Source organism: Erythrolamprus reginae, chromosome 8 (assembly GCF_031021105.1).
Source record: "Erythrolamprus reginae isolate rEryReg1 chromosome 8, rEryReg1.hap1, whole genome shotgun sequence".
In the NCBI taxonomy this organism is placed as follows: Eukaryota; Metazoa; Chordata; class Lepidosauria; order Squamata; family Dipsadidae; genus Erythrolamprus; species Erythrolamprus reginae.
Genome location: NC_091957.1, coordinates 14,079,564 through 14,102,035, shown reverse-complemented (window position 1 = coordinate 14,102,035; position 22,472 = coordinate 14,079,564). Strand labels below are relative to the sequence as shown.

The 22,472-nt window shown below is 42.8% G+C and overlaps 1 protein-coding gene across 1 annotated transcript; it reads left to right on the top strand.

Moving 5' to 3' along the window:
* The first annotated feature begins 3,899 nt into the window (after positions 1 to 3,899).
* On the top strand, positions 3,900 to 20,210 carry LOC139171411 (vomeronasal type-2 receptor 26-like). The gene is made up of 6 exons (XM_070759635.1): positions 3,900 to 4,126; positions 4,523 to 4,811; positions 8,153 to 8,944; positions 10,344 to 10,556; positions 14,919 to 15,045; positions 19,300 to 20,210. The coding sequence occupies exons 1-6, from the start codon at positions 3,900 to 3,902 to the stop codon at positions 20,208 to 20,210; spliced, it is 2,559 nt and encodes an 852-aa protein (XP_070615736.1).
* The last annotated feature ends 2,262 nt before the right edge of the window (positions 20,211 to 22,472 follow it).

Genomic DNA, 22,472 nt, shown 5'->3' with positions numbered 1-22,472 from the left:
TAAGGTTTATTTTATTTGAAAGGAGATATTCTTTCCATTTAGATAGTATGCAGGAGTCAAAGAAAATAATATTTATATGTTTCAAAATGGGAAATTATTGAATTTTTTTAACCCCCTTCCCTTTCAGCTCAATAAACCTTGCTAAAAGTCATTCAGAGAGATTTGCTGTTCAGCAATACCTACGAACTTGACACCTTGTATAAATAATTTGGGCACTTCTTCCTATTGACAACAGCTAAAAGTATATGTGTGTGAGAGAGAATGAGTTGGAAAAGAGGTCAGGAGAAAACTCTGAGAACCAAGCACCAGCCTGGTTACATGATCATCTCTGTGAAAATGCTGGAATTATGTGAAGTGCCATGTTTGACTGGCTCTCAGCTGGGGATAGAAATGTTATATAGATTATATATTCTTGATTTTCTGAGAACACCTCCTTTGCAGAACAATATATAAACAAATAAACTAATTTTTTTTTAAGTGGGTAAAGGAATTCCATTGTATTATTTTCTTTCAGACCCTTTAATCTTCCATTCTAGAATTTCGATGTAAAGCATTTCTCTGTTTCTCTTCCAAACTTGGCTTGTCTTATGGCAAAACAATGCCTTCTCACAACGCAAACAGTTGTTCCAATATTTGAGCAACTGATAACCATCTAATATGATGTAGAGACAATGAAAAAGGATATAGCTGTTTTTCTGAAGGCTCAACAATGGGCTACAGTCACTCCTACTAAAGTTCGTACAGCAGACATGGATAAACCCCATAGTCAGGATAAGGAAGAGGATAAATTTAAAGACCCCACAAAAACGTGGCAGCCCACCCAGAAAATAAGGCCTTCTCCAGGCAGGGCTGCAAGAGGGGGAGGTATTAATAGAAAAGATTTATTAGAAGACAGAAAACTAACTCCCCTACTACAAACACACCAGGTTGCTCTTAGAATTCATTTGATTAGAATTAATTATGGACATTGGAATACTAAGAGTGCTATACTAAATTCCCAAAGCCAGCTTCTCCATTGTCAGAGGGGGCAGATTGATCTCCGTGCTGTGGAGTGGCTTCCAGAGTCCCCAAATTGGAAGAGATTACTTCTGATTTTTAAATATCCCACCATTCCACTAATGTTATTTAAGAGGAAGGCACATCTAGCCTCCTTCCAAATTTTTCCAATCAGAGTTTTCTGTGAGGAAAAGGTCAAACCCTTAATTGTCAATATGGGAGCCTCCAAAAATGCTGTCTCCTCCACCTTCTCAACCTTGGGAAAGAGAGATGAAGAAAGTGGGAGTAAGCCAGCATTGCTCAGTGATGATGCACTTAACATCACAGGAACTGGACTTAATAACACTTTCGGCACTCTCCCAAAGGAAGAACAAGAAAATATATTACTTAATCTGGAAAACTTTAGGAAATCCCTACTGACCATAGTGGACACAGCCGAACCACTTATAGATTTGGTTTCCCCAGTGGTTGTGCTTCTTGCTTCTCCTCCAGGCAGGAGGGGTTTGCATAAAATTGAGCTTATGGAAAACAGAAGCCAAGACACACAGGGGCCACTAGAGGACCCAGCAAAGGAGATACTAACTGTTGAGGGATGGATTTTTAATTAGACTCGGGAGGCAGGAATCAAAAACAAACAAACTTCATTTTTAAAAGAGAAAAGAAAACGTGCCACGAGGGACACTTTGTAAAACAGCTGGAGCATGGCTGCAGGGAGGAGAGAACACAGAATGGAATGTGCTTGCTACGTAAGCAGGCGGATATGATATGATATGTGGGAAATGATGTATGAGGGGGTGTGATCAGAGGGAAGGCACACTTTAACTCTTTAACTACTGAATGTCTCTGTGGCTGGCAATTCTCAGCGTGACACCCCTTCTTTGGTAGTCATCAGGGACATCGGTTCACATAAGGCACATTTTTTCGGAGAGGTATTCGTGTTGGTCAGCTGGCAGTGGTTTATTCAGCACATCAGCGATCTGTTCATTTGTAGGCACATATTGTACTTTCACGAATCCTTATTTATTTATTTGTTTGTTTGTTTATTTATTTATTTATTTATTAGATTTGTTTAGTTATTAGATTTGTATGCCGCCCCTCTCCGTAGACTCAGAGCGGCTAACAACAGTAATAAACAGCATGTAACAAATCTAATGTTTAAAATAATTAAAAAGCCCTTATTAAAACCAGACATACACACAAACATACCATGCATAAATTGTATAGGCCTAGGGGGAAAAGGGTAGTTCAGTTCACCCGAGCCTGACGACAGAGGTGGGTTTTAAGGAGCTTATTATTTATTATTATTATTTAGATTTGTATGCCGCCCCTCTCCACAGACTCGAAAGGCAAGGAGTGTGGGGGCAATTCTGATCTCCGGGGGGAGCTGGTTCCAGAGGGTCGGGGCTGCCACAGGCTTTTCCTCTGGGTCCCGCCAGACGACATTGTTTAGTTGACGGGACCTGAAGAAGACATACAACCTGGGAGAAACCCCTCTTAGCAGTAGCAACTGCAAAAGAGACCTCGGAGTCTTGAAGAGCTTTAGAGGTCATAACCAACATTTTGAATTGTGACCGGAAACTGATCGGCAACCAATGCAGACTGCAGAGTGTTGGTGTGACATCGGCATACCTGAGGAAGCCCATGATTGCTCTCGCAGCTGCATTCTGCACGATCTGAAGTTTCCGAACACTTTTCAAATGTAGCCCCATGTAGAGAGCATTACAGTAGTCCAGCCTCGAGGTGATGAGGGAATGAATGACTGTGAGTAGTGACTCCCGGTCCAAATAGGGCCACAACTGGTGCACCAGGTGAACCTGGGCAAACGCCCCCCTCGCCACAGCTGAAAGATGTTTCTCCAATGTGAGCTGTGGATCGAGGAGGATGCCCAAGTTGCGGACCCTCTGTGAGGGGGTCAATGTTCCCCCCCTCTTTCTTTCTCTCTCTCTCTCTCTCCCTCCCTCTTTCTTTTTTCTCTTCCTTCCGTCCTCTCTCTCTTTTCCGCTCTCCCTCCTTCCCACCCTCTTGCTCTTTCTTTCTCTTTCTTCCTTCCTTCCTCTCCTTTTCTCTTTTTATTAATTATTCTGACATGGGTTGGGTCCGCCAGAAATCTGATTGAAAAACACTGACTTAAAACATTCTTTAAATTTCATTTAATTGTTTACTTTAAAGCATTCCTCCCCTTGAGCACTCACTAGAGTCAAAAAGCTTTCTCTAACTCCCCCTCCCTCGTTTTTTTTAACTCTGCAAAATTCTGATAACTAATTTTTCACTAAAGTTGATTTTGTTCTTAGAAACCTGCTGCACTATTACATCAGCCTTTCTGTGTAATGCCCTTGAGCATTAGCTTTCAAAATAAAATAATATTTGGTTCCAACTCAGCAGGCAGCTATTTCAGATCTGTGATATGCTCTGGCATAAACTGGCCTCTGGGATTTTTCCTTTTAACCACAATGCCAACAAATGTCACATTACTTTTTATTTTCAGCCATAAGTGCTATGTATTCCCTTTGTGGCCAATTTCAAAGATGGAGCTCCAAAATCTCTCAATTCTGGATGACCAATTTGATTCAATCTCTGTTCCTGCTATTATGAAATACATAGGGATTATTTCCCTTTCATTTCTCTCCAGAGATTTGCCCAACAAAGTGTGGGTCCAAGAACTAATTGAATTGTCTAGGGATCCCTGCTGAGGGGGAGAATTGTGATAAAAGTTTCAGCTCTGCTCTTTGGTCGAATCTTCCAGGGAAGACTTTGGGAACAGAAACATGGAGTTTTGGGACAGTCAGGGTCTTTGCTCTTGAATATACATCTCCTTTCCATATTCCACCTTGTGAGAGTCCTTTCAATTCTTCTAATTCTTCTTTAGATACAGAAAAGTGATTGATTGTTTCACCCCATGAATTATGGACTTCCTGCTTCTGCTTCTGATGCTGCTGATGTCCCATCCTGTCTCTGGGAAGCTGAGAATGAAATGCCCACTGAATTTGAAGCACCGGGATGGAAACAAACCATGGAGCTTTTACAGCCCAGGAGACCATCTCATTAATATAGTCATCACTGGAAATGAAACATTGCATATAAAGTTGCTTTTCAATGTGGCTCCTTCTATTCAGGTTGTTTTCCATGATTTGTAAGTCATTCAAGGTAATGGAGTTGAACTCCCTCCATTTTCCCCATTTCCCCCCTTATATTGGGGGATATTTCTAATGATTTTGATTTCTGTGGCTTCTCTCTTTTGCCTGATTTTGTGAAAAACACTCAAATCCAAAAAGGGGTCTGAAGAAAAGTTGCAAAGGAATCAAATTACTTTCCCCTCTCAGTTCAATCTTTAATTTATCCCTTGAATAATTAATTTTATTTAAAGTAGTGCTTGAACCAGTTGTAGTTGCCCTTCTTCAGCCAATTCATATTACATATTTTTGTAACTGATCACTGGTTTTGGACCAATGTTGGCTTAAGGCTCAGTAGGTATGTGTAAAAAGCATTTGTTGTTGCTGTTGATTATAATAGCACTTCTTTACAATAGGGATGTTTATGCTTTTTCATATGGCTTAAAATTAATTTTCAACATACAAGTAATCAACAAGAATTCCCAGCTCCTGCACAATCTCACACTTGGCTACAACATCCATGACAACTATTGGAGCACACTTGGCACTTCAGATGCCTTTCTGGACATGCTCTCTACTGGAGAAGTCAATGTTCCCAACTACGGCTGTGGAAGGAAGGACAACCTTCTGGCACTTCTTGATGCAGCTAAAATTGACATCTCCATTCAGATGTCAACGTTAGTGGGCACCTACAAAGTCCCACAGGTTTGTGTACATTTTTCTCCATGTGATAAAAAGGAGTGAGTGGTGATGGTGGTGGTGGGGGAGCAATAGATGCTCACCCATCACCACCCACTCATGTCTTCTCCATGGAATTCAAGAGCTGCTTTTCTCCATATTAGCAAAAATGTCAATGTTTTATCCCATTATGTTCATGTTGAGATTAATCAAAAAAGGCCTGAAATGTAAGCAATACATTCCATGGAGAAACATTCTACCAACTATTTAACTGTTCAAAAAATATCCCTAGTTGTTGGGGCCTCTATTCCCAGCCTGTAGTAGCTCCCCAACCTCTTTGAATTCAAGAAATAGAAAATGGCTACAAATCACTATCTTTCACTCCTTCTTTCACTAGGTGAGTCTTAGCCAGGAGCTCTTCCCCTAGCTTCTGTGAATTTTAAAGTGTTTTCTTTTCTGTTTATTTTCAGTCCTGCTACCTTTTTAAGATATGTATTTTCCATTTTTCCTATACAATCTTGCTAATATTCTGCCCTTAATATTTTAAACAATGTCTAGATAACAAACTATTTGTCAAGTTCAAAGTGTGCTTTTTCTGTCACAGCCATCTTTCTGCTTGCTACAACCTGAGTGGGCAGGAAGGGCCTGTTTGGCATGCCATTCCCAAATGGACAACACCACATAGCCCCATGGGAACCAAGGTCATCTCAACCAATGCCAGACACAGACCTGAACATTTTCGATAACAGTATCCAGAGACCTAATTGGACAATGTAACCTGCACTAATGGGGGGGGGGATATATCCCTTAATTAGTTAGAGTTGGTTTTGCTTTCATGACATGCCAAAATAATGTACTCAATAGAAGTTTGCATTAAGAGAGAGGATTGTCTCAAGTGTGCTGGCTTGGTTGGGTTCGTCAGTTGGAATCATGACACTATTCTAATACATTCATGAGAACCAGGTTGGATTTATTAAAATATATTATTTTGAGCCACCGTGGGCAGTGTTCCCTCTAATTTCTTTTTGGGGTGGGCGGAAAAGTATAGTGTCTGAGCGGCAGTCCCTTTGGGACTGGGCGGCACAGAAATAATAAATAAATAAATAAATAAATAAATAAATAAATAAATAAATAAATACTGTGTGTCTATAACAGTGAGCTCATAATAGGGCAACTCTATCAATATCAAAATGCCACTTAAATAGTTGAGCTAGTTTCATACTAGATTTTGATTTTCTTGCTCTCTTCCTTACTCCCATTCTTTTTCTTTTTCTTTTCCTTCCTCTCTTTTTTCTATCTGTTTCTCTCTCTTCCTCTCTTCCTCTCTCTCTCTCCTTCCCTCTCACTCTTTCCCTCTCAGCTTCTGGGCAGGTTTGGAAAACTCTGAGTTGATGATGATTTTTAAGTGAGCAATTGCTCACTGCTCAGCTTAGAGCAGAGGTCCCCAACCGCCGGTCCGCGGACCGGCACCGGGCCGTTGGGGGTTTTCAGCCGGTCCGCGGCGCCAGGGCCCCCTCGGCCTTTCCGCACCACCAGCGGCGCTCCCCCCGCCAGCCATCCAAGCCCCGCGCCCGCCGGAACCGGCTCCTCGCTCTCCCCCCACCGCCCGCCGCGTTTGCAGGAGGTGGGGAGGGTCGGGCGGCCCGCCAAGGCCAGGAGGGACGCCGCTGCCCCCCTCCCTCTCTCCGCCCGCCGCTGCGCCTCCTTGACGCCGAGAGGAAATGCCGGCAAAGGCTTTTCTCAGCGGAGGTCTTCAATGTCGGGGGCGCACAGGCGGTTGCACGCGCTCCCTATCTCCCTGCTAGCCCACTCAGAGTATTCAAAATAAGAAAAACCTTTGCCAGCGAAGGCTTTTCTTATTTTGAATATTCCGAGTGGGCTAGCAGGGAGATAGGGAGTGCGTGCAACCGCCTGTGCGCCCCCGACATTGAATATCACCTTCGCCGGCCCCAGCTCTCCTGCAAACCCCCTTGCTGAGAGCCCGGGGCGAAAGTGCTCTCGCAAAGGTGAGGCGGGCAGGGCGTGCGCGCGTCACCGCTGAGAAGAACGGAGAACGAGAGTGAGTTAGAGCAACAGACAGCAAGATAGAGAGAAAGTGAGAAAGAGAGAGTGAGAGAAAGGGGGGGAGAAAGAGGTAGCAAGAGAGAGAACAAGAGAGAGAAAGAGCGTGAGAAAGAAAACAAGAAAGAGTGAGAGAGAGAGAAAGCAAAAGAGACAGAAAGAAAACAAGAGAGAGAAAGTGAGAAGAAGAGAGAGAAAGAGGGGGAGAGAGAGAGAAAGAGAGGGAGAGGGAGAAAGAGAGAGGGAGAGGGGGGAGAGATAGCAAGAGAGGGAGAGAGAGAAAGAGAGAGGGAAAGGGGGGAGAGATAGCAAGAGAGGGAGAGAGAGAAAGAGAGAGGGAAAGGGGAGAGAGGGGGGAGAGAAAGAGAGAGGGAGAGAGAGGAGATAAAGGAAGAGGAGAGAGAGAAAGGAAGAGAAAGAAAGAAAGAGGGATAGAAAGAGAGAGAGAGTGAGAGATGCTCAGTGAGCCTTTCTTTGAAGTTGCCTTTCTTTCTTTCTTTCTTTCTTTCTTTCTCTTTCTTGCTTTCTTTCTTGCTCTTTTTCTTTCTCTCTTTTACCTTCCCTTCCTCTATTTCTTCTCTTTCTCCTTCCTACCTTCTTCCCTTACTCTCCCCTTTCATAAGTTTCCTTGCTTCCTTCCTCTGTTCCTGTCCCTTCCCCCCTTCTTTCTTTCTTTCCTTCCTTCCTTTCCTCCCTCCATTTCTTGCTTTCCTTTTCCTTCCTCCCTTCTTTCCTCCCTCATTCCCTTCTTTCACTCCTTCCTCTCTTACTCTCCCCTTTCACACCTTTCCTTGCTTCCTTTGCACCCTTCTTCTGTTCCTGTCCCTTCCCTCTTTCCTTCCTTCCTTCCCACCTTCCGTCCATTCATTCACCCATTCCTCTCTTGATCGCCCCTTTTACGGCGCCGCTGACAGCTAGCTCCCCCCCCCCCACCGGGCCATGGAAAACTGGTCTAGCTTAAAGCCGGTCCCTGGTGCAAAAAAGGTTGGGGACCTCTGGCTTAGAGGGAACTATGACCGTGGGGCAGTGATTAGAGTGCAGTATTGCAGGTTACTTCTGCTGATTGCTGTCTGTCTGCAATTTGGCAGTTCAAATCTCATCAGGCTCAAGGTTGGCTCAGCCTTCCATCCTTCTGAGGTCGGTAAAATGAGGACCCAGATTTTTGGGAGGGGCTATGCGGTGACTCCATAAACTGCATAGAGAATGCTGTAAAAGCAGTTAAAGAGGTAAATAAGTCTAAGTGCTATTGTTAAGCACTATTTGATCTGACTTCAAATATAACACAGTAATCATAATTGTTTTTTCAGATCAATGATGAAACAGCTGCAGAGGCTTTGAGTGATAAACGTCGATTTCCTTTTTTCCACCAGATGAATCCCAAAGAAGGGTTCCAGTACCCAGCCATTGTCTATCTGCTCCTCCAGTTCAGATGGACCCTGATTGGCCTCTTTGCTTCAGACACAGAGAAGGGAGAGGATTTCATGAGGACTTTCACTCCTATGCTTGTCAGGAATGGAATTTGTGTGGCTATATCACAACGATTTTCAACAACTGGACATGTAGCTCCCTTCAGAGATGCCCTCTCCAAGTGGAGACAAGTCAATGTCTTTGTTCACTTCATAGAATATGATTCCCTTTGGGACAGAATCAATCATTTCCATTTGACATTTATGCATTTGCCAGGAAAAATTGATGGGAAAGTCTGGATCCTCACAAATTTTAAAGGGTATTCAATTAAAAAGAACGAGAACCTCAAATACATCCATAGTATTTCAAACTTTGGCTATCTGTCAAAAAAAAGGCCAAAGGATGATTCCTGTGGACCCTATTTCTTTGTAGATAATCAGTTTCAAGTTCAGCATTTTCACTGTACCCTTTCAAAATATGTCTTTTCTGTCAAAGACCGCAGAAGATGCACCCAGAAAACCCCACTGGAGACCCTGGAGAAAAAAAACAGGATCGAGGTCAGAAATTCTGCCCGTGCATACAGTTACATAAAGACTCTGGTCCAGGTCTTGAATTCTGCATATTCCTCCAGAATGAGGAGAAGGAAGGGAGATGAAAAGAGGTTGGGGTTTCCAAGGCTGCAGCCCTGGCAGGTAAGAGGTCCCAATAGGGATCCATTCGTCTGAGTTATTTTGGAGAAGGCATCCAGAGGAGAAGGAGTGGAACCATCTCAACAGATCTGGCCAATTTAATTACTCAGGTAATAATGGTTCCAAAGACTAGATACCATGGCAATTTGATATTAAACACTGCTAATTTGAAAATGCTGTATTCTTTTTCAAATGAAATCCTGTATGTATGAATTTGTGATTGTTAAAATTTACCTTTATATATTTGAAGGTGACCCTGTGACTGTTGTCAGTGGTCCACGTCTGGCTCAATTGGTCACGGATTTCAAGGACCAGGCCTGAGGGTGAAAATGAAGGGGAGTTAGAGACTGTGGAACTATCAGAGACTGTAGCACCCCCAGTTATGGGACTTAGTGAGTCAGAGGATGAGGGGAGATTAGAAGAGGAGAAGGACCCCCTGTTAGATACAAGAGTCAGAAAAATTTGGTCTAGGCAGGAATATCTGAAAAAGAAGGATTTTTGACATTAATAGATCTATGGGACACTTGGTCACGTCTTGCCAGTATATAAGGGACTTTCTAAGGGAAATGGGGGGTTGGCAGAAAATGCCAAAAAACACTGAAAAAATAGGAGCTGAGAGGACATTCTGAGTTCAAATTCTCTTCCTTCATGTGGGTTTTATGCTTTACAGAGTATCACTGAAACCGAGAGTTGTCTAAGCTGCCAAAAATACTACATGGACTAGATTTATTGCCCTCTGGCTCAAAGCCCAGGAGTTCTATCTCCAGCTAATTAGAGAGAAAGTGTCCAGCCTGAAATTCCTTAGAAAGTAACCAGTGAATTTCATTTTCCCAATACATTTTGTCTCTGATCAGCTTTTAAACAGTGTGTTGTGGTTCTTTATTTCTGACCATTGCCAACACAATAGAGACCACCCAGCCCAACCCTTCCTCTCTGCAGGAATCCCAGTTAAAGCTTCTGAGACTGATGGTTGCTCGGTCTTTGTATTCAGATAATCCATGAAGAGGAGACTGAACCTCTCTCCTTTACTGGCTCAGCTCTAAAACAGCTCATCCTTTTATGATATTTTTCTCTCTTGTTCAGCTAAAATCTCCTCTCTTGTAACTGAATTCATTTTTCCATGTCTGACACTCTGGAATAATAGTGAGCAGATCTTAGGCTCGTGTGTAAAAAGTGTCAGTTATTGGAATAGGGCTGTATCCTCCCCTCCTCAATTAAGAGATTGTGTCAGTTGGAAAAAAGGCTCCCAGACTCCTACTGATCTCTTTCTTGTCTTTCCTCAAGGCTAAGGGCAGCTCCTTTGATCTCTTCCTTGGGTTATTTGTCCTTCCTTGAATTTGATGGATTTTTTTTGCAAATTCTCCTCCAAATTTTTGCACATTTCTGGATGTTTCCACTCTAGTTTCATCCCTTTCTGAAGAAGAATGAATTTTGGAATATTTCCAAGAAGAAATTATACTTTGACCAAAATGGAGAGATAAAAGCAGATCTGAGAATTGACAGCTTGTTGGTTCTCCCCAAGGAGGATGCCAGGAGTGAGATTCTGGCATATTTTGAAAGACACAGACTTAATATCAACCAAGATACTCTTTCACATCTAAAGATACTCAATAAGGTAAGAGAAATTTTGGTGTCTTCTCTCTGTTTTCCAGAGCCCCAAACCTTTAACCATAGACTTTAACCAAACCTTCCCAAAATCACCAACACTTTAACCTTGGGTTGTCTACTCTAGACCACACCCCATTCCTAAGTGGTCTTTAATGGCGAGCCTACCCTCCCTTATCCTGTTGTTCCCCCTTTATCCAAATCTATCTCATGTATTCATAATCTTCTTTAGACTTGTATCTGTTTTCTAATATATAATTGACTAAAATAAATAAATAACTAAATAATAAAATAAAATAATTTCCGTTGGATGGGGAATGAACACTCAAACACAGGAGCTGGGTGAAAAATGGGTCACTTTATTGAATTACAGAATGAAACCTGCAGAGGAAGCTAAATGGGGCGGAAAACCCTGAACACAACATACCTGGGCAACTAAAGGGCGTAACTCCTTGCTCGGTAAGGATGAAGCATGACCCGCCTTCACCAAAATGTGAAAACCACACCCAGCATGAGTTGTTTTAGGTCCACCTTCTGAAAGGCCTTGCAATCCACAGTTTATTGGCATCACCTTGAGGATCACTGAGAAGATGTCACTGGTCCATAATATGCTGCTGTGGATAGTTATTGGAGAAATCATTACACAAATATTCTGCCAGTCATGTAGATCAATCAATCAATCAATCAATCAATCAATCAATCAATCTACCAACCAACCAACCAACCAACCAACCAAACAAACAAAGAAACAAAGAAACAAACAAACAAACAAACAATCAGAATAGAGCTGTAAGAGACTATAGAATAGAATAGAATACAATAGATTAGCACAGAACAGAACAGAATGGAATAGAGATAGAAGGGACATTGTAGGTCATCTAGTCCAACCCCTGCTTTCCGTGCACTCACCCTTGTGAGGGGCATGAATGTGTTACATGGGTCCATAAATCGTTGACCTGCCCATCCCATGACAACCTTTTGTCTATTGATGCACGCATGCGTAACATTTCATCATATTGAAGCCGTGCTGGGACATCATATTCGAAATGGGTTCTCACAATCATATCCATGTATTTAAGCATGGCTTTGGCCTGGCTAGGCTCCTTCTCTAATATGACATAAAAGTACATCATGAACCCATATAACAAAGATCCAATGCTTCTGTCCACCTTAGTCTTTTTCTGCTTTTCCGTGCCCCCATCTTTTTCTTTTTTTTGCAACCTCCCTGTTCAACAAGGAAAACACATCAACATAGTCTCCCCTCCAAATTCTCTCCTTCACAGTGGGGTGGAGATGAAACCGAAGCATTGTGGGTGAGTAATCCCAGGAGAAGTGTGTTGCCTCTGCTTCCCCCCACCAAAAGGGTGTTTGATTGTGCAGTACTCAGGGCTCCAATGACAGGGGTTGGGGTCGGTGTACTAACGCTCTGCATGCAGCCAGACTTTTTTTCCCAGTAGGGGTACCTGCTGGCTGTGACCCTAAGACCTGGTTACTAGACCACACCCTATTGCAGAGTGTGTCAATGTCTGTGTTTGATGTGGTGCTGCTGGACTCACCCATGGGCTGTGTGGATCTGCCCTGACCCTCCTGCTGGTTCCCAGGGTGCCCGACTGTTGACCCCGCAGGTTGGGATGTCCCACTAGTCCCAGCCGCTGTTCCAGCTACATTCTGGGTTGGTTGTCCAGTTCCTCCTCTCGATGTTTGGTTGCCACCGGCTCTCATCCAAGTTTCCATCGCATCCATACGGTCTAGTAACTTAGAAAGCAAATTATTAGTGGGACCATCTCCTTTGTTCCTCCCACTATTATTCCCAGCAGCCTTTTTGGCCCCATTGGTCTCCCTAGCCCTTTGTGATGATACAGCTCTTTGCTTGGGACGAGATGTGGCCCGAGGCTCCAAATTCTTTCTCTTATCTTTACGGGGGGCCATAATTACAAATACTGTACTGTATTACAAAAAGACAATGTTATGCAATATATAAATTGACTACAGTCACTAATGTAACTTACCCTGGATGCTTAATTAATAATAATATATATCTATACAATATTAATATATACATGTCTATATAAACACTGCATTATCGCCCCTTCCCATCTATGAAATGTTGGGCCGGCAGTGATTCTGCCTGGCGCCTTTGGTGCTCCCGTGTTGTGCATGGGAGCGCCCAGCTGGGAGGCGGTGTTTTCGCCCCTCCACACAGCTCCAAATGTCGGCCCGGTGAATTATCAAAAAAAGCCTGTGGACCCATTTCAAGTGGGCAAAGCCCAGAGCAGTGATGGTGAACTTATGTCACAGGTGCCACTGGTGGCATGTGGAGCAATATTTTCTGGCACGTGAGCCATTGCCCTAGCTCAGCTCCAACATGCATGTGTGTGTTGTCCAGTTGGTTTTTGGCTTGCACAGAAGCTCTGGGAGGATGTTTTTTGGCTTCCAGGCAGCCTCCGGGTGGAGGGGGATGAGGGAGGGTGTTTTTACCCTCCCCTGACTCCAGAGAAGTCTTTGGAGCCTGGGAAGGGCAGAGCATAAGCCTACTGGGCCCACCAGAAGTTTGGAAACAGGCCATTTCCGGCCTCCAAAGGACCTCCGGGGGGTGGGGGAACTGTTTTCACCCTCCTCAGGCATTGAACTATGGGTGTGGGCACTCGCACATGCACGATAGAACATGTGCACACAATTTTGGCACCCAAGGAAAAAAAGGTTCGCCATCACTGGCCTAGAGTCTCCAGGTGGTTGGCCTTCCGTGCCAATTGGTGTTATTTAATTGCAGTTCTTCAACAGATGGAACCTAAGTGAAGTGACTTTCAAAGTTTTATGGAAACTTTTAAAGATCTTACTGGTCAGAGGTTTTGTCCTGGTTCCGAGTAATGCTTCCAACTAGTTCAGACTATGAGATTAGTGCTTTCTCAAAATTTCTGGGTTTGGGTACATCATACTGGCATATTCAAATGTAAAATCAACTTTGAATAGTTCCCACATTTTGGCAGAATTAAATAATAGATATTAAATGATAAGATATCCCCCCACCCCATGTCACTATAGGCAACCAAGCAGCTCCTGAGTTTCTAAGCAGCTTCCTCCTGTTGCTAGAGCACTCTGGGTTAGATGGGTTAGCCATGATTCTCACTTATTGTTGTTATGTTTGGCACTCTATAGGAAAACATCCTACTTCCCATAAGTCCATGCCACACACCCCCATTCCCCAAGTCTGGCAACTAAGAAAAAAGCAGATAAAATTATGACTTAAGCTAGAGTCATTTTGAGAATTGACAGGTTTCTTTCTTCATCAGTTTTATTCTATATTTTAAAAATCTAATGGAATAAATGCTTCCTAAATCTTTTACATTAAACTTTATTCTCAGTTTTAAATATTTTTTCAATTCCATCCCTCCTGACTTTAGTAAATAAAAAAGTACAGTGGTACCTCATCATACGAACTTAATTGGTTCCAGGAGGAGGTTCGTAAAGTGAAAAGTTCATAAGATGAAACAATGTTTCTCATAGGAATCAATGTAAAAGCAAATAATGCGTGCAAATCCTTCAGGAAAATCCCAAACTTTAGAAGGGAGGCGAACAGAGGGCAGGGAGGAGCAGCTAAAGGGGGCGGGTGGAAGAAGCAAGGCTAGGCTAAAGGGTGAGTGGGAAGGAAGAAAGGCAAGGGGGGCGCCCCTCCCTTTTCTTTCTTAAAAAGAAACCGTTTCAGTGCCTTTGCAAGCATGCAAAATCTTTACTCCTCCAAGCTGCCCATCCCTTTTCTTTCTTCAAAAGACACCGTTTCAGTGCCTTTGCAAGCATGCAAAATCTTTACTCCTCCAAGCTGCCCCTCCCTTTTCTTTCTTAAAAAGACACCGTTTCAGTGCCTTTGCAAGCATGCAAAATCTTTACTCCTCCAAGCTGCCCCTCCCTTTTCTTTCTTCAAAAGACACCGTTTCAGTGCCTTTGCAAGCATGCAAAATCTTTACTCCTCCAAGCTGCCCTTCCCTTTTCTTTCTTTAAAAAAGGGGGAAAAAAGAAACCCCTTCATCCCAGCAGCAGCTGCTTGGGTTCGTAAGGTGAAAATAGTTCAGAAGAAGAGGTAAAAAAATCTTAAACACCAGGTTCTTATCTTGAAAAGTTCGTTAGAAAAGGCGTTCGTAAGATGAGGTACCACTGTACTTTATTGTAATGTTAAATTCCAAAAGCAAAAGGAAGGAACTAAATGAAGAATCTGCCAGTTGATATACCTCCTGCATCTGTTTAGAAAGAGTCAGAAGTTTCATATTTGCTTCAGTGAAAACCAGAGGCTACTTGTCTCCATCCATTTTTACCTCCATTTTCTACGGATGGAGAGTCCTAATATCTTTTCTTTGGCATTCCTTGTTTTTCTGCCCAGTCTCTGCCTCAGTCCCAATGTGTGGAAAATTGTCATCCTGGATTTGTCAAGAGGGCTCGAGAAGGAGAGCCAGTTTGCTGCTATAATTGTGTTCCTTGTCCAGAGGGGACCTTCTCCACTCAGGAAGGTGGGTCACAGTGAGGAAAATGGGAGGCTTTGCTCTCCTGGTCTTTTTTTATTTTTAGCCTGCACAATTTCTTATCTAAAAGGAAGTAATTGAAGGAGGGACTGGGAAAAGATGGGAAGAAGGGGTGGCAGACTTGGCAAGCTTTACTAACAGTACAGGAAACATCACTCCTGCTTTTTAGTTTGGATATGTGCTGCTAAGTTTACTTTTCTAGAGACATCTGTGTTCTTTGAAACTTGATGAGTTGTATTAGGTCCACCTTCTGAAAGGCCTTGCAATCCACAGTTTATTGGCATCACCTTGAGGATCACTGAGAAGATGTCACTAGTCCATAATATGCTGCTGTGGATAGTTATTGGAGAAACTCATTACACAAATATTCTGCCAGTCATGTAGATCAGCCAGTTTACTTATTTATTTATTTATTTATTTATTAGATTTCTATGCCGCTCTTCTCCTGAGACTCAGGTGTTGGACCTCTCACAACTCCGCAGGCAGGTTCTTCTACTGGTTGATCGCTTTCACCATCAGAAAGTTCTTATTTCCTCCTTATTAACTCTCCTTATTTCCAGGTTGAATCTTTCCCTGGTCAGCTTCCATCCTTTATTCCTAGTCTGGCCTGGTGCCTTAGAAAACAGCCTGACCCCCTCTTCTCTGTGGTAGCCCCTCAAGTATTGGAACACTGCTATCATGTCACTCCTTTCCTTCTTTTCAATATACTGACCATACCTTGTTCCTGCAACCACTTTTTGTATGTTATAGTTTCCAATTTCGTAATCATGCTGGTTATTCTCCTCTGCACTTTCTCTAGTGTCTCAATGTCTTTTTTGTAGTGTGGTGACAAGAATTGGATGCAATTCTCAAGGTGTGGTCTAATTAAGGCTTTATAAAATGGTATTAGTACCTCCCTAGTCCTAGATGGTATACCTCTATTAATGCAATTTAGAATTGCATTTGCTTTTTTGGCTGCTGCTGCAAATTGCTGGCTCATATTTAATTGGTTGTCCACAAAGACTCCAAGATCCTTCTTGCAGACACTGAATATTGAGCGTAGTTTCACCCAGTTTATATGAATGCAGTGGGGGGCTCCTACCAGTATGGCTAATTGCACGCAGCTCCACGGCTCTGGCGCATGAGTGCGGGATTGAGCACAATTTTGCTTCCCACACCTGTGCAGGTAGCAAAATCTCACATAGGGATGCACATGTGTGCACATTTCAGTGAGGTTTTTTGCTCTCCATGCCAAAACATGCATACATGTGCGTCCCTGTGCAAGATTTTGCTACCTGCACAAAGCCGTGGAGTTGCATGCAATTAGCCCTATCGGTAGGAGCCCACCACTGTATGTATGACTTGGTTTCTGTTACCTAGTGTTCTGTCAGGCTCTCTAGTAGAATCCTCCCGAAAATTCACAGGTACAAATTTCAGACACACACAGGTTTGAAAATTCAAAACAATGTTCTTTATAACGAAAATTCAAATAAACTAAGCACTCTTTTTGTATAGCAAAGAGCACTCATCTCCAAACAAACTGGTAATTTGTACAAGTCCCTTATCAGTTCTTAGATACTTAGCTTGCAGCTGTGAGGTAATTCACAGTCCTTCTTCTTTCAAGAAATGAAACACACTTTGCTCTGTTTTAGTTTCAAAGCAGGGAAAAAGCAACACACCAAGGTCAAACACAGCTGGATTGTGTGCAAGGGATTCAGGTATTTCCCCAAGCTCCCTCTGGAACCCTTTAGGCACCATGGGGAAGAACCACCTAATCAGCCCTGCCTCCCTGCTGTGGGGGATTGGTGTCTTAAAGTCCAGCCTCAGCTGGAGAGAAATATAAGAAGAGTGTGTGTCCTCCCGCCACCCCCTGGGTCAGACCCTGCATTGCTTGGGTCAGGTCTATGGTTGCCATGGAAGCCATGGAAGCCATGAACTCCTGCACTGCATCTGAGGATTCACTGAGTGACAGTAGGTTGAAATCCTCCAGAACAATGAGTCTGGGGAACTCCATTGCCAGCCTGGCTACTGCCTCAAGTAGCACAGGAAGGGATGTTGCAATGCAACTGGAAGACAAGTATGTTAGCAACAATTCTCCCTAAACTCCTGACTCCAACCTCACACAAAGGGATTCACAACCAACAAACATGGGAGTCTTCTGGATTATAATTGCCACTCCACCACCCCTTCCCTGGGGTAGTGGCTGATGAAGCACCTGAAATTCATCTGGACACATTCCTGAAAGGGAGACACCCCTCTCCTGACCCAGCCAGGTTTCAGTTATACATGCCAGGTCTGCCCCCTCATCCAGGAGTAGATCCTGGATCAAGGGGGGTTTATTGGTAATAGACCTGGCATTCAGCAACAGCAGCCTGAGACCAGAGCTCTGATACCCCTCACCATCAGCTACTTGGGTTGACTACGGATGGCCAGACCAAGGAATAGCTCTAAGACAGTGAGTTCTTGTTCCCCATGAGTGGCTTATCCCCTGGTTCTCAACGTATCTGCGCCTCCTAGTCATGACCATAATGCTCCAACCCTTTTGTCCCCCAGAGATTGCCTCCCCAACCTTGCCAGCCCTCCTCCTCTCCAGCAGGCCATATGTGTCCTCTTCACCGACGATATAAAACTCTTCAACACCACCGATAACACAACTACTCTCCAAAAAGACCTTGACGCTGTTTCTGAGTGGTCTAACACATGGCGACTCCAAATCTCAACTAGCAAATGCTCTGTCCTACACATTGGGAAGAAGAATCTGAACTCCAAATACGAACTGAATAATCAAATTATCACAGGTAATCCCCACTCGGTTAAAGACCTTGGTATACTAATAACAAGTTCACGGAGAGGGGCGGCATACAAATCTAAATAATAAATAAATAAATTAAAAAATAAACAAAAGATTTAAGTGACAAAGCCCACTGCAACAATATAGCCAAGAAGGCTTCAAGAGTTGTAAACCTAATCCTATGTAGTTTCTGCTCTGGCAATCTCACACTACTTACCAGAGCTTACAAAACTTTTGCCAGACACGTCCTCGAATACAGCTCATCTGTTTGGAACTCATATCACATCTCAGACATTAACACCTTTGAAAATGTCCAAAGATACTTCACCAGAAGAGCCCTTCACTCCTCCACTCGAAATAGAATACCCTACGAGACTAGACTTTCAATCCTGAGCCTAGAAAGTTTAGAACTAAGACGCCTTAAACAAGATCTAAGTATTGCCCACAAGATCATATGCTGCAACGTCCTGCCTGTCGGCGACTACTTCAGCTTCAACCACAGCAACACAAGAGCACACAACAGATTTAAAATTAATATTAACCGCTCCAAACTTGACTGTAAAAAATGTGACTTCAGCAACCGAATTGTCGAAGCGTGGAACTCATTACTGGACTCCATAGTGTCATCCCCAAACCCCCAACACTTTACCCTTAGATTATCTATGGTTGACCTATCCAGATTCCTAAGAGGTCAGTAAGGGGCGAGTTCAAGTGCACTAGAGTGCCTTCCGTCCCCTGTCCTATTGCTCTCCTATATCTCCTATACCTTTCTTCTATTCCTATATCTCTTCTTCTATTCTTTCATTAATATGTTCTATTCCTATATCTTCTTTTCTATTCTTTCTTAGATATATTTTACTATGAGCATCTCCTCAATAAATAAATAAATGAATGAATGAATGAATGAATGAATGAATGAATGAATGAATAAATAAATAAATAAATAAATAAATAAATAAATAAATAATATCCCTCATCCATACCAGGCTAGGGCTTATGACTGGGCTCCCATATGCTTCTGTCTTTGTATTCAGCATAGGTGTTCCAGCCTTTTTTTTTTAAAAAAAATAATCAATGAGGTGCGCCCATGCGGTGCGGAAGGAAGCGATCCAGCAGCGAGGCAAGTTAGAACCTACTCCTGAGAAGAACCTAGGTTCTTATTTAATTTCAGACAAGTAACTGCCTAGTCTCTTCTTAAAAACCTCCAATGTTGAGGCAACCACAACTTCTGGAGGCAAGCTGTTCCACTGGTTAATGGTTCTCACTGTTAGTAAGTTCTTAATTCCAGATTTCCTCAGGTTACAAGATACGGTAGGTATCCTCCAAGTCAACTATATTAACTGCCATGTGGAAGGACTGAGAATGTTATACTTCTTGGATAATGCCCGTGGTATAAGCTGTTACCCAAATAAGTTATTTCTTGTAAGATAAAAGGATAGAATATTAAAGAGAGTTGCTTTTTGGTTTCTCAGATATGGAAAAATGCACCAAGTGTCCAGATGATAAATATCCAAATGTGGACAGAGTCCAATGTATTCCCAAAGTTGTAACCTTTCTGTCTTATGAAGAACTTCTGGGCATCATCCTGGTCTCTTTTGCCCTACTCTTGTTCTTAATCACAGACGTTGTTTTAATTATCTTCATTAAATATCGAGAAACTCCCCTTGTCAAAGCCAACAACCGGGACCTCTCCTACATCTTTCTGGTTTCCCTCCTGCTTTGCTTCTTGTCTCCTTCTCTCTTCATTGGTCAACCAAGGAAAGCCACCTGTCTTCTCCGACAAACTGTTTTCAGCATCATCTTCTCAGTTGCCATTTCTTCCCTCTTAGCCAAAACCATCACAGTGGTACTGGCTTTCCTGGCCACAAAACCAGGAAACCAGGTGAAGAGATGGTTGGGGAAGAGCTTGGCGAACTCCATAATCCTTTCTTCTGCTGCTGTCCAAATTGTTATCTGCTCCATCTGGCTGGGAGTTTCTCCCCCCTTTCCTGACTCTGACCTCCACTCCCAGCCTGGAAAGATCATCCTGCAATGCAATGAAGGGGCTGTTGTCATGCTCTGCATCACCCTCAGCTACATGGGCCTCCTGGCTGCCATCTGCTTCACGGTGGCTTTCCTGGCCAGGAATCTGCCTGGGGCCTTCAATGAAGCCAAGCTAATCACCTTCAGCATGCTGGTCTTCTGCAGTGTCTGGGTGACTTTTGTGCCCACCTACCTAAGCACCAAAGGGAAATACATGGTGGCTGTGCAAGCCTTCTCTATCCTGGCCTCCAGTGCTGGTCTGCTGTTTTGCATTTTCATACCCAAGTGCTACATTATCCTTCTGAGGCCACAGTTGAACACAAAGGAACATCTTACACCCAGAATAAATGTAAAAATATGATATATAACACCATTGTGATATTGGAAGAATTAATAAGGTTTATTTTATTTGAAAGGAGATATTCTTTCCATTTAGATAGTATGCAGGAGTCAAAGAAAATAATATTTATATGTTTCAAAATGGGAAATTATTGAATTTTTTTAACTCCCTTCCCTTTCAGCTCAATAAACCTTGCTAAAAGTCATTCAGAGAGATTTGCTGTTCAGCAATACCTACGAACTTGACACCTTGTATAAATAATTTGGGCACTTCTTCCTATTGACAACAGCTAAAAGTATATGTGTGTGAGAGAGAATGAGTTGGAAAAGAGGTCAGGAGGAAGCTGTGAGAACCAAGCACCAGTCTGGTTACATGATCGTCTCTGTGAAAATGCTGGAATTATGTGAAATGCCATGTTTGACTGGCTCTGAGCTGGGGATGGAAATGTTATATAGATTATATATTCTTGATTTTCTGAGAACACCTCCTTTGCAGAACAATATATAAACAAATAAACTATTTTTTTAAAGTGGGTAAAGGAATTCCATTGTATTCTTTTCTTTCAGACCCTTTAATCTTCCATTCTAGAATTTCTATGTAAAGTATTTGGAAGAGATTACTTCTGACTTTTAAAAAGCCCACCATTCCACTAATGTTATTTAAGATGAAGGCATATGTAGCCTCCTTCCAAACTTTTCCAATCAGAGTTTTCTGTGAGGAAAAGGTCAAACCCTTACTTGTCAATATTTGTTTGTTTGTTTATTTGTATGCCACCCCTCTCTGCAAACTCGGGGCAGCTAACAACAGTAAAAAGAAAATGTAAACAAATCTAATATTAAAAGTAATTTTAAAAAACCCCATTTAAAGAACCAATCATACATACAGACATAACATGCATAAATTTTATAAGCCTAGGGCAGTGGTTTTCAACCTTTTTTGAGCCACGGCACATTTTTTACATTTACAAAACCATGAGGCACATTGAGGGGAGGGGGGCGGTTAAAAAAGTTTGGACAAAAAAAATTCTCTCTTCCTTTCGCTCTATTTCTCTCTCACTCTTTTTTTCTCTCTCCATCCCTTTCTTTCTCTCTTCCTTCTTTCCTCTTTTTTGCTCTCTCTCTCTCTCTCCCTCCCTCCCTCCCTCGCTCCCTCTATGTCTTTCTCTCTCCCACCTTCCCTCCCTCCCTCTCTCTCTCTCTTTCTTTCTTTCTTTCTTTCTTTCTCTCTTTTGCTCTCTCTCTTGCTTTCTTTCTCTCTTGTTCTCTTTCTTTCTCTCTCTTTCTTTCTTTCTCTCTATTGCTTGCTTTCTCTCTTATTTTCTTTCTCTCTCTCTTGCTCTTTCTTTCTTTCTTTCTCTCTTTCTTTCTCATTTTCTTTCTCTCTCTGAGCTTCGCGGCACACCTGACCATGTCTCGCGGCACACTAGTGTGCCATGGCACACTGGTTGAAAAACACTGGCCTAGGGGGAAGAAAATATCTCAATTCCCCCATGCCTGATGACAGAGGTGGGTTTTAAGAAGGTTACGAAAGGCAAGGAGGGTGGGGGCAACTCTGATATCAGGGGGTAGTTGGTTCCAGAGGGTCGGGGCTGCCACAGAGAAGGCTCTTCCCCTGGGTCTCCAGATGATGGACTTAACATCACAGAAACTGGACTTAATAACACTTTCAGCACTCTCCCAAAGGAAGTACAAGAAAATATATTACTTAATCTGGAAAACTTTAGGAAATCTCTACTGACCATAGTAGACACAGACGAACCACTTATAGATTTGGTTTCCCCAGTGGTTGTGCTTCTTGCTTCTCCTCCAGGAAGGAGGGTTTTGCATGAATTTGAGCTTATGGAAAACAGAAGCCAAGACACCCAGGGGGCACTAGAGGACCCAGCAAAGGAGATAATAACATCCTTATGTAATTACCCAATGGTGCTCTCAGTACTACCAGAGAGTGAGAGAGACTCCACATCAGTGTCATCAACTCAAAGCAGAATGGTGCATGATCTAACAACCCCCTCTTCTACATCTAGTGAAGAGAGTATCTGAATGGCAAGCCTTGTTAGCTGGTGTTAAAAACTCTTACCCTGGACATTTTCCCCAGGAGTCTATACAGGATTTAGTTGGGACCACCCCTCTTTTAGAGAAGGCCAACATAGAGTGTGATGACACCTCAATCCATTGCAACAACCTCACAAATTCCCTCTGTATAAATCAAATATCCTGATGAGCTGCAAAAGAAGAGACCCAGTGTAAGAAAAAAACCATCATGGAATGTAGCCGGGTGGTATCA